Raw genomic sequence first — 12,353 nt, 5'->3', positions numbered from 1 at the left:
CACCTGACCGCAGCATATGAGTGCAGCACCTGACCGCAGCATATGAGGGCAGCACCTGACCACAGCATATGAGGGCAGCACCTGACCGCAGCATATGAGGGCAGCACCTGACCACAGCACCTGACCGCAGCATATGAGTGCAGCACCTGACCACAGCATATGAGTGCAGCACCTGACCGCAGCACCTGACCACAGCATATGAGGACAGCACCTGACCACAGCATGAGTGCAGCACCTGACCACAGCACCTGACCACAACATATGAGGGCAGCACCTGACCACAGCATATGAGGGCAGCACCTGACCACAGCATATGAGGGCAGCACCTGACCGCAGCATATGAGGGCAGCACCTGACCACAGCACCTGACCACAGCATATGAGTGCAGCACCTGACCACAGCACCTGACCGCAGCATATGAGTGCAGCACCTGACCGCAGCATATGAGGGCAGCACCTGACCACAGCATGAGTGCAGCACCTGACCACAGCATATGACCGCAGCACCTGACCGCAGCATGAGTGCAGCACCTGACCGCAGCATATGAGGGCAGCACCTGACCGCAGCACATGAGGGCAGCACCTGACCGCAGCACATGAGGGCAGCACCTGACCGCAGCACATGAGGGCAGCACCTGACCACGGCATCTGAAACATCTGAACCAACTTTAAACCCTTTGGTGTCTCAAAGCGAGATGCTTTACTTTAGACAAACCTTTTACAAATATTCCCCTCACAATGGGCTTAGGTATTGGCCACGCCCTCATGTCCCACCTGGAAGTGTCACGGCCTGGGCCCTGGTGCTCAGTGTGGGGGGCTGTGTGGGGGCCCGTTCACGGCTTGGGCCCCGGCGCTCCACCACATGATTGTTTTTCTATGGTCTTTGTTTAAGTGTGTTGGATCCTGGGATCCTCCCCCTCGACACACTCGTACAATACACAAGTACTGCAGTTATTGAAATGTTTGTACTGCACAGACTACTGCACTTCTGCACCAGAGACCGACTGTGTGCTGTTTGTAAAGAGCTTCTATTAACGCTCTTCTGCATCAGAAGACTTAAACTCCATCCTCGTCATGTGGGTGTGGTCATTACAAACGTTAGAAAAGCCTCAGCTCTTTTATTTACAGCTCTATCGACACCCTCAAAACTGCAGTTTGTCACAAAAGCTTTCCCCGTTTACTGTAAAGATTTAAACCCCTCTCATCCTCTTCTTCTGCAGAACTCCATCCGTCACAACCTTTCTCTGAACCGGTACTTCATCAAAGTGGCTCGCTCTCAGGAGGAGCCGGGGAAAGGCTCGTTCTGGAGGATAGACCCGTCGTCTGAGTCCAAACTGGTGGAGCAGGCCTTCAGGAAGCGCCGGCCCCGAGGAGTGCCCTGCTTCAGAGCCCCCCACGGACCGCTCTCATCCAGGTACAAACACATCTGCACACGGGCCGCTCTCATCCAGGTACAAACACATCTGCACACGGGCCGCTCTCATCCAGGTACAAACACATCTGCACACGGGCCGCTCTCATCCAGGTACAAACACATCTGCACACGGGCCGCTCTCCTCCAGGTACAAACACATCTGCACACAGACCACTCTCATCCAGGTACAAACACATCTGCACACGGGCCGCTCTCCTCCAGGTACAAACACATCTGCACACAGACCACTCTCATCCAGGTACACACACATCTGCACACGGGCCGCTCTCATCCAGGTACAAACACATCTGCACACGGGCCGCTCTCCTCCAGGTACAAACACATCTGCACACAGACCACTCTCATCCAGGTACAAACACATCTGCACACGGACCGCTCTCATCCAGATACAAACACATCTGCACACGGACCGCTCTCATCCAGGTACAAACACATCTGCACACGGACCGCTCTCCTCCAGGTACAAACACATCTGCACACGGGCCGCTCTCATCCAGGTACAAACACATCTGCACACGGACCGCTCTCATCCAGGTACAAACACATCTGCACACAGACCACTCTCATCCAGGTACAAACACATCTGCACACGGACCGCTCTCATCCAGATACAAACACATCTGCACACGGACCGCTCTCATCCAGGTACAAACACATCTGCACACGGGCCGCTCTCCTCCAGGTACAAACACATCTGCACACAGACCGCTCTCATCCAGATACAAACACATCTGCACACGGACCGCTCTCCTCCAGGTACAAACACATCTGCACACGGGCCGCTCTCATCCAGGTACAAACACATCTGCACATGGGCCGCTCTCCTCCAGGTACAAACACATCTGCACACGGGCCGCTCTCCTCCAGGTACAAACACATCTGCACACGGGCCGCTCTCATCCAGGTACACACACATCTGCACACAGACCGCTCTCATCCAGGTACAAACACATCTGCACACGGGCCGCTCTCCTCCAGGTACAAACACATCTGCACACGGGTCGCTCTCCTCCAGGTACAAACACATCTGCACACGGGCCGCTCTCCTCCAGGTACAAACACATCTGCACACGGGTCGCTCTCCTCGAGGTACAAAGACATCTGCACACGGGCCGCTCTCATCCAGGTACACACACATCTGCACACAGACCTCTCTCATCCAGATACAAACACATCTGCACACGGGCCGCTCTCCTCCAGGTACAAACACATCTGCACACGGGCCGCTCTCATCCAGGTACAAACACATCTGCACACGGACCGCTCTCATCCAGGTACAAACACATCTGCTGGCAAAAAATAATGTGTTGTTTTTCCGCTCCATTCTGTTTGTCAGGAGTGCACCGGTGTCTCCCAACCACTCGGGGGTGCTGTCTGCCCACTCCAGCGGTGTGCAGACCCCGGACAGCCTGTCGAGGGAGGGTTCACCTGTGCCTCTGGAGGTCGACACATCCGTCTCCGCTCCCAGCGTCGCCGTGCAGCCCAAACTCATCCAAGAGACGCGATTCACCCACAACACGCCAGGTACGCGAGTGTTGGCATACGAGACCAGGTACAAGAGTGTTAGCATACAAGACCAGGTACGCGAGCCATTAGCGTACGAGACCAGGTACAAGAGCGTTAGCGTACGAGACCAGGTACAAGAGTGTTAGCATTCAAGACCAGGTACGCGAGCCATTAGCGTACGAGACCAGGTACAAGAGCCATTAGTGTACAAGACCAGGTACGCGAGTGTTGGCATACGAGACCAGGTACAAGAGTGTTAGCATACAAGACCAGGTACGCGAGCCATTAGCGTACGAGACCAGGTACAAGAGCGTTAGCGTACGAGACCAGGTACAAGAGTGTTAGCATACAAGACCAGGTACGCGAGCCATTAGCGTACGAGACCAGGTACAAGAGCCATTAGTGTACAAGACCAGGTACGCGAGTGTTGGCATACGAGACCAGGTACAAGAGTGTTAGCGTACGAGACCAGGTACAAGAGCGTTAGCGTACGAGACCAGGTACAAGAGTGTTAGCATACAAGACCAGGTACGCGGGCCATTAGCGTACGAGACCAGGTACAAGAGCCATTAGTGTACAAGACCAGGTACAAGAGCGTTAGCATACGAGACCAGGTACAAGAGCGTTGGCATACGAGACCAGGTACAAGAGCGTTAGCGTACGAGACCAGGTACAAGAGCGTTAGCGTACGAGACCAGGTACAAGAGCGTTGGCATACGAGACCAGGTACAAGAGCGTTGGCATACGAGACCAGGTACAAGAGCGTTAGCATACGAGACCAGGTACAAGAGCGTTGGCATACGAGACCAGGTACAAGAGCGTTAGCATACGAGACCAGGTACAAGAGCGTTAGCGTACGAGACCATGTACAAGAGCGTTAGCATACGAGACCAGGTACAAGAACGTTAGCATACGAGACCAGGTACAAGAGCGTTAGCATACGAGACCAGGTACAAGAGCGTTAGCGTACGAGACCAGGTACAAGAGCGTTGGCGTACGAGACCAGGTACAAGAGCGTTAGCGTACGAGACCAGGTACAAGAGCGTTAGCGTGCGAGAGCAGGTACAAGAGGGTTAGCGTGCGAGACCAGGTACAAGAGCGTTAGCGTGCGAGAGCAGGTACAAGAGCGTTAGCGTGCGAGAGCAGGTACAAGAGCGTTAGCGTACGAGACCAGGTACAATAGCGTTGGCATACGAGACCAGGTACAAGAGCATTAGTGCACGAGACCAGGTACAAGAGCGTTAGCGTACGAGACCAGGTACAAGAGTGTTAGCATACAAGACCAGGTACGCGAGCCATTAGCGTACGAGACCAGGTACAAGAGCCATTAGTGTACACGACCAGGTACAAGAGCGTTAGCATACGAGACCAGGTACAAGAGCGTTAGTGCACAAGACCAGGTACAAGAGCGTTAGCATACGAGACCAGGTACAAGAGCGTTAGCATACGAGACCAGGTACAAGAGCGTTAGCATACGAGACCAGGTACAAGAGCGTTGGCATACGAGACCAGGTACAAGAGCGTTAGCGTACGAGACCAGGTACAAGAGCGTTAGCGTACGAGACCAGGTACAAGAGCGTTGGCATACGAGACCAGGTACAAGAGCGTTGGCATACGAGACCAGGTACAAGAGCGTTGGCATACGAGACCAGGTACAAGAGCGTTGGCATACGAGACCAGGTACAAGAGCGTTAGCATACAAGACCAGGTACAAGAGCGTTGGCATACGAGACCAGGTACAAGAGCGTTAGCATACGAGACCAGGTACAAGAGCGTTAGCGTACGAGACCATGTACAAGAGCGTTAGCATACGAGACCAGGTACAAGAACGTTAGCGTACGAGACCAGGTACAAGAGCGTTAGCGTACGAGACCAGGTACAAGAGCGTTAGCGTACGAGACCAGGTACAAGAGCGTTGGCGTACGAGACCAGGTACAAGAGCGTTAGCGTACGAGACCAGGTACAAGAGCGTTAGCGTGCGAGAGCAGGTACAAGAGGGTTAGCGTGCGAGACCAGGTACAAGAGCGTTAGCGTGCGAGAGCAGGTACAATAGCGTTGGCATACGAGACCAGGTACAAGAGCATTAGTGCACGAGACCAGTTACAAGAGCGTTAGCATACGAGACCAGGTACAAGAGCGTTGGCATACGAGACCAAGTACAAGAGCATTAGTGCACGAGACCAGGTACAAGAGCGTTAGCATACGAGACCAGGTACACGTTATGCTAAACCTCCCGTACAAAACCTCGCCCGCCTCTTGGACGTCTAAGCGATGCCCGTCTGTGCCAGGTTCCCCGGTGAGCAGCTCGTCGGTGCTGATCGCGGTGCAGCGGCCCCTGGCACAGAGCCTGAAGCCCGTCACGTACACTATGGCGTCGCCCGTCAGCTCCAGCTCGCAGCCGCCGCTCCAGACCGTCCACGTCCTGCAGCAGATCCCGGCCCAGCTCCAGACCCAGATCCAGAACCAGCTCCACAGCCAGCTCCAGAACCAGCTCCAAAACCAGCTCCATAACCAGATCCAGAACCAGATCCAGAACCAGATCCAAAACCAGATCCAGAACCAGATCTCGGCCGGCCCCGCTCTCCAGCCGGCCACAATCATCAAGAGCGAGGGTCAGGAGAACGGGAACCACGCGGAGGTCAAAGGTGAACACCAGGGCTCAAGATGGCTCATGTTTGGGCTGGTTTGAGCTTGTGATCATTTACCGTATTTTCCGGACTATAAGGTGCACCAGCCAAAAAATGCAAAATAGAGAAGAAAAAAACGTATATAAGTCGCACTGGAGTATAAGTTGCATTTTTGGGGTAAATGTATTTGATAAAATCCAGGACCAAGAACAGACATTTCATCTTGAAATGCAGTTTAAACTAATAACAGATTAGAGAACATGGTGAATAGGTGTGCGTATGCTAACGCTAACACCTTCAGCTACATGAGGCACAGACAGAACTGTGGTAAGTGTCTGGTATGTTAACGTAACATATGAACAGTTATTCAGATAACTATAGCATAAAGAACATGCTAACAAGTTTACCAAAGCATCAGTATTACCCCAAATCACTAAATCCACTGAATTCTCCTTCCTCTGTGTCACTTCTAAACAACTCCACAAACTCCAGAGGTAGAGGAAGTGCCGATTCGATTAACTAATAATATCACATATAAGTCACTCTTGAGTATAAGTCGCACCCCGGCCAAAACTATGAAAAAAGGTGCGACTTTTAGTCCGGAAAATACGGTATTCATAGAGTAGTTCATTTTCCATTGTGGTGATCTTTGCGTGTCGCCGTGGACTCCATATTCATTCTGTACGATGTAGGCGGTCGTGTGTTTGTAGATGGAGGAAAAGTTGTGGAACATGAGATTAAAGTGTTGGGCCTTTTAGAGAAGACACAATAATGATAATAATAATGATAGATTGATATATATTGATAGTCAAGTGTGTTTTCCTGAATTGTTACAACCCTGTTCGAAAACAATGAACAAAGTCATTGTTAATCGACTAATTGTGACTAATCGACTATATTGAAAGACAACCATAGTTGTATTATTGATTAATTCAGACTTTGTCATTATTAAATCAGGATTGACAAAAGTTACCATAGTTACCATATTTATAAAGTCTCAACGTGCAATGTAGAAAATATTCAGTTGTATCATCTGTTTCTAATCTGAGAAACAAAATGTAATAAATGGTAAATAAGTCAGCCTTTTCAGTGGAATTAAAATAAACTGTAAATATAAAAGCAATTCAAAAATGGACAATAAATAATGATTGTTTACTTTTAAAAAATGTTTAATTATTAAATTATAAAGAAACGGGAGGTTAAAAAAGGTATAAAAACATGATTTATCGAACTATGAGGTGTTGAGCGCGTCTCGAGCGTATTCTTTAGGTGAACGTTGTTGTCTTCATTATGATTATGGATAAAACACATTTGAATTAAAAGCTATAAAATCTTTTTGTGGCAGTGAAAGTGGAGGCTGTGCTGCCGGGCTCCTTCGGCCCCTCGGCTCCGGTCATCCAGGGCCCTCAGACGGTCACTATCGTCCAGCAGCAGCAGCCTCTGGGCACACACCAGCTGCCCATCAAGACCATCACCCAGAATGGGACACACAGCCTCGCCACTGCCATCCAGGGGCACAGCTCAGGTACTGCGCTCACGAGGAGCCCAAAGGTTCACAAAGGCCCCCCCAGGCCCCCCACACACACAGAACCATAACTGACCAATCGTACAAAAGACTCACATTAAATTTGATTCCAAGCATAATTATTTTAAGTTTAATTCTGAAAATGTGGCTAAATTTTAAATGTTTAAATTTAGATTTTCAAATACTAAATAAGATCGCCTAAATTCTCAAACGTGGACAAAATTAATCAAAACATTTAAATCTGTTTCTATCCTTTTGTCTGCGTTTTATGTCCAGAATATTGCAATTTTGGCAATTTTTACACTTCAAATGTATTTTATATGAAAACTTGTCACGATGTTTCTAAATAATGTCTCTGAATGTGAGAGTTTGTGGTGAGTTTGTCGTGTTCTTGTCGCGTTCTTATCCTGAGTTTGTGTTGAGTTTGTGTTGAGTTTGTGTTGAGTTTGTGTTGAGTTTGTGTTGAGTGGTGAGTGGTGAGTTTGTGGTGAGTGGTGAGTTTGTGGCGAGTTTGTGGTGAGTGGTGAGTGGTGAGTTTGTGGTGAGTGGTGAGTTTGTGGTGAGTGGTGAGTTTGTGGTGAGTGGTGAGTTTGTGGTGAGTGGTGAGTTTGTGGTGAGTGGTGAGTTTGTGGTGAGTGGTGAGTTTGTGGTGAGTGGTGAGTTTGTGGTGAGTGGTGAGTTTGTGGCGAGTTTGTGGTGAGTGGTGAGTTTGTGGTGAGTGGTGAGTTTGTGGTGAGTGGTGAGTTTGTGGCGAGTTTGTGGTGAGTGGTGAGTTTGTGGTGAGTGGTGAGTTTGCGGTGAGTTTGCGGTGAGTTTGCGGTGAGTTTGCGGTGAGTTTGCGGTGAGTTTGCGGTGGGTTTGTGGTGAGTTTGTGGTGAGTTTCTGGTGAGTTTGTGGTGAGTTTGTGGCGAGTGTGTGGCGGGTTTGTGGTGGGTTTGCGGTGAGTTTGCGGTGGGTTTGTGGTGAGTTTGGTGAGTGGTGAGTTTGCGGTGAGTTTGTGGTGAGTGGTGAGTTTGTGGTGAGTGGTGAGTTTGCAGTGAGTTTGTGGTGAGTGGTGAGTTTGTGGTGAGTGGTGAGTTTGTGGTGAGTGGTGAGTTTGTGGTGAGTGGTGAGTTTGTGGTGAGTGGTGAGTTTGTGGTGAGTGGTGAGTTTGTGGTGAGTGGTGAGTTTGTGGTGAGTGGTGAGTTTGTGGTGAGTGGTGAGTTTGTGGCGAGTTTGTGGTGAGTGGTGAGTTTGCGGTGAGTTTGCGGTGAGTTTGCGGTGAGTTTGCGGTGAGTTTGCGGTGAGTTTGCGGTGGGTTTGTGGTGAGTTTGTGGTGAGTTTCTGGTGAGTTTGTGGTGAGTTTGTGGCGAGTGTGTGGCGGGTTTGTGGTGGGTTTGCGGTGAGTTTGCGGTGGGTTTGTGGTGAGTTTGGTGAGTGGTGAGTTTGCGGTGAGTTTGTGGTGAGTGGTGAGTTTGTGGTGAGTGGTGAGTTTGCGGTGAGTTTGTGGTGAGTGGTGAGTTTGCGGTGAGTTTGTGGTGAGTGGTGAGTTTGCGGTGAGTTTGTGGTGGGTGAGTGGTGAGTTTGCGGTGAGTTTGTGGTGAGTGGTGAGTTTGCGGTGAGTTTGTGGTGGGTTTGTGGTGAGTTTGCGGTGAGTGGTGAGTTTGTGGTAAGTTTGTGGTGAGTTTGCGGTGAGTTTGCGGTGAGTTTGCGGTGAGTCAGTGGTGAGTTAGTGGTGAGTTAGTGGTGAGTTTGTGGTGAGTTTGTGGTGAGTTTGTGGTGAGTTTGTGGTGAGTTTGTGGTGAGTTTGTGGTGAGTGGTGAGTTTGCGGTGAGTTTGTGGTGAGTGGTGAGTTTGCGGTGAGTTTGTGGTGAGTTTGCGGTGAGTGGTGAGTTTGTGGTAAGTTTGTGGTGAGTTTGCGGTGAGTTTGCGGTGAGTTTGCGGTGAGTTAGTGGTGAGTTTGTGGTGAGTTTGTGGTGAGTTTGTGGTGAGTTAGTGGTGAGTTTGTGGTGAGTTAGTGGTGAGTTTGTGGTGAGTTTGTGGTGAGTTTACGGTGAGTGGTGAGTTTGTGGTGAGTTTGTGGTGAGTTTGTGGTGAGTTTACGGTGAGTGGTGAGTGTGTGGCGGGTTTGTGGTGAGTTTGTGGTGGGTTTGACCAGGACTAAACTAGGACTAACCCAAGATCAAAACTGGTCTAAAGCAGAATTAAACCAAGACTAAACCCGGTCTAAACTAGTGTTAACCCACAATTAAACCAGTAAAAGATATTTATTATATTTTAATATTTGAAAGGTGAGTTTTTGGGCCCGATTAAATCGATTGAAGGGCCTGATTTGGCCCCTGGGCCTTAGCTTCATAAACATAAATATGTGTATTTTACTGGACATTAGTCTCGTTGGCGCTCGTCTTCGCCGCTCTCCGCTCGCTCTAACCAGTTTCCCGTCTCTCCCGCAGCAGCAGCGGCGGCGTCCAGCCCCCTGCACCTGCTCGCCGCCCACGCCTCGGCCTCGGCATCGCTCCCGACCAAACGCCAGAACGGGGATCAGAGCGCCGAACAGCAGCCGGATGCCAAGCGCTCCAAACCGGACCCACCAATGGCCACGCCCACCTCCTCCTCTCCGCCATTCGCCCCCTGTCCCGCCTCCAACGACACTGCGGCAGCTAACGACCAGAGCAGCGACCGCAACAACTGACCTGCCCCGCCCCCGACGCCTCCACTGCACTGCAAAAAATATCATCCGCGTCGGTTTAAGTGACTTGCATTCTTTTGAGTCGTTTTAACTATTTACATTTTGAAATATCATAAAATATAAGGAAATAATCTTGTTTTCAAAGAACAAAATCACTGCTTTGAAATGTAACAGAACTAAATCAATGCGTATTATTCTATATTAATTGTTTAACTTATTTTCGTGTAGTTTTTTTGTTTACTTTGATAAGAATCACTTCATTTCATAGGAGATTAAGCGATGCAAAAACTACACTGAAACCACACCCACTACACTGAAACCACACCCACTTGTTCAATTTAACTGCAATTATGAAACATTTTGAATTCAAGTCATTTTCACCGCCGTCGATTGTCGTTTTTGCGGCGAAATTCCTCCCCGAACCTTCACCGCGCCCCCTTGCCCCACCCCCTTCCTCTCCCCCCGCCTCCTCCTCATCCGCCGTAGTGTCCCGCCCCCATTGTCCGCCATTCCATTGACTCCCGCCGTGCCAAACCCGGAGAGCGGTTTCATTTTGCCCCGTAAGACTTTTGCTGAAGACTGCACCAGAACGGGCGGGGCTGCACATTTACACGGAGTGAAACGTGCGGGAACCAATCACGACGAGCCGTTCGAGCGTCTCAAGTTGACGCAAACGGCAGTAAATTATCAACGGGCAAATTCTAACCACGCCCAATCGAGGTCGACAAAAGGCCACGCGGTCCGTTAAAAGGGTAACCTGGGGTGATTTCAATGTCCATCCGGAATATTGACGTGTCCTTCTTTTGGCAATAAACTTAACTTTAGCATTATTTTTTAAAGTTTATATAACTTATTGTATCCTCTATTAACAAAAGACAGCGTTTTAACTTTGTTTTCGTGCCGTCGAGTGGCGCCTTTTAAAGCAACTGGACTAAAGACGCGCCCGTCGCACCGAAACGCCACGACTGTCCCGTGCAAAGGTGAAAGGTCGAAGTCGAGCGAGTGTATTGTGCAGCCCTCGTCGAGAACTAGCGAAAAGACGGGACCGGAGGGAGGTGGAAGTCATCCGGATGTTAAACCACGCCTTAAATCACCAGAAGAGTTGCGAGACGCCACGCCCCAAAATGGCCGCCCAGTGTTCCCTGTTCGGCGCGAGAGGTTATGGTGGCCTCGCGTGGCGTAACGACCGACGACAAACGCGTTGAAATATTCTGTATAAAGAACTATCTAGATGAATTACACTGCAAAAAATAAATTGTAAATATTTATCTTATTTTGTAGTTTTTGGCTGGATTTATTTGGTTTGTAAATTAAAAACTTTAGTAGTTTTATGTTTCTCTTTTGCTATTTTCAACATATTTTGTCTTTTATTTAAGCTAAACTGGCAATAAAGAATGTAAGATACTAGTTTCTTATTAGAAGTACAAATACTTCACATTTTATTTCCTTAAAGGAAATACTATGTAAATTAACTAATATTTTATCTTTACTAAATAAATCCCGTCAAAATCAAATATATAATTATAGTTTCACTCTAAAATCGTGTGAATAAAGGATTATGTCGTGCGTCTCGTGAGCCACCATCGCCTCGCTCGAGCGGCGACACTGAGGCCGCCGTGTTACCTCAGCTCACCAGGGGGCAGCGGCGCGCTCGTGCCGGCTCTGCCCCAGGCTCCGCCCCGGGCCTTGCACCTCCTCTGTTTGGATTCGTCTCGAGGCTTTTGAGGGAGGGACAAAAAGCAAAAACGATTGAGCCAAAAATCCTGTGGCAGCTCAAGAGTGCCGTGTATCCACCGGCGCCGCCAGCGTCCCGTTTAACCGCCGCTGCATTCAACCGCCACGTTTGACCGTTAAATGGCGTCTTAAATTTCGCCTTTTTGTATTTCAAATGTTTTGTATAAAATGAGAACAAAATTCACTCGAAACAAACTAAAACTAATGAAATGGATTAGTTTCTCTTCCTGAACGTCGCCCCTGGTGGCCGCATTTGGACGTGCGTCTTTTTTTTTTTTATGTCCTGTGTCATTATGTAACGAGAGTTTATTTAATTAAACATTTGCCTGGAATTTAAACCAAACAGAAATGAGTTTAATTTAGTAGTTTTGTGAAGTCGACGAAGACGAGCGACAGGAAGTGAACTCTCGTTACAAGATTTCACAGCTTTAATTATGTCTTTACACGACTCGAGGTCAAGACTATTATTGATGATTAATGTCGAGCGCTGGTGGATACACGGCTGCACCTCTTCATCGCAGTAGTATATGCGGTATACGCAGTATTCAGTTCATAGGACTTTTTCATAAACTTTTTTTTTTAAGTAACACGTATACACTGCAAAAAAATAATACCTTGGATTCTGGATGTGCCGTTCGATTTGAGCCGTTTTGTAAATATGTTTCAATGGTTTTGACCTGTTTTAAGGTGTTTTTAACCCAGTTTAAAGTTCACTCTTTTTCTTTGTCTGAAATTTGTACTTAAATATGAATAAAATCCCACTGTACTGACCATGTGACCAAAAATGCAATTTGAAATGTTAAAAAAATGCATGAAATCAAATCAAACGCTTAAAGTCGACTCCAGACGCACATCTGCG

At 48.7% G+C, this 12,353-nt stretch overlaps 1 protein-coding gene across 3 annotated transcripts in view; it reads left to right on the top strand.

Moving 5' to 3' along the window:
* The window catches only part of LOC140358030 (forkhead box protein K2-like), a 32,907-nt gene extending 22,974 nt beyond the window's left edge, over positions 1 to 9,933 (top strand). Inside the window, exons 5-9 of one of the 3 annotated variants that reach the window (XM_072442671.1) lie at positions 1,220 to 1,413; positions 2,771 to 2,958; positions 5,229 to 5,585; positions 6,913 to 7,092; positions 9,531 to 9,933. In XM_072442671.1, coding sequence (XP_072298772.1) covers positions 1,220 to 1,413; positions 2,771 to 2,958; positions 5,229 to 5,585; positions 6,913 to 7,092; positions 9,531 to 9,763 — 1,152 coding nt within the window. In that variant the 3' untranslated portion in view covers positions 9,764 to 9,933. Of the gene's footprint in view, positions 1 to 1,219; positions 1,414 to 2,770; positions 2,959 to 5,228; positions 5,586 to 6,912; positions 7,093 to 9,524 lie in introns of all 3 variants that reach the window. The other 2 variants (XM_072442670.1, XM_072442669.1) reach the window with 2 other exon arrangements.
* The last annotated feature ends 2,420 nt before the right edge of the window (positions 9,934 to 12,353 follow it).

Source organism: Eucyclogobius newberryi, unplaced genomic scaffold, assembly GCF_026437365.1.
Source record: "Eucyclogobius newberryi isolate DKJ021-1_F unplaced genomic scaffold, fEucNew1.0.hap1 SCAF_13, whole genome shotgun sequence".
Classification (NCBI taxonomy): Eukaryota; Metazoa; Chordata; class Actinopteri; order Gobiiformes; family Gobiidae; genus Eucyclogobius; species Eucyclogobius newberryi.
Note: the sequence above shows the minus strand (reverse complement) of the source record. Positions and strands in the feature narration are given on the sequence as shown.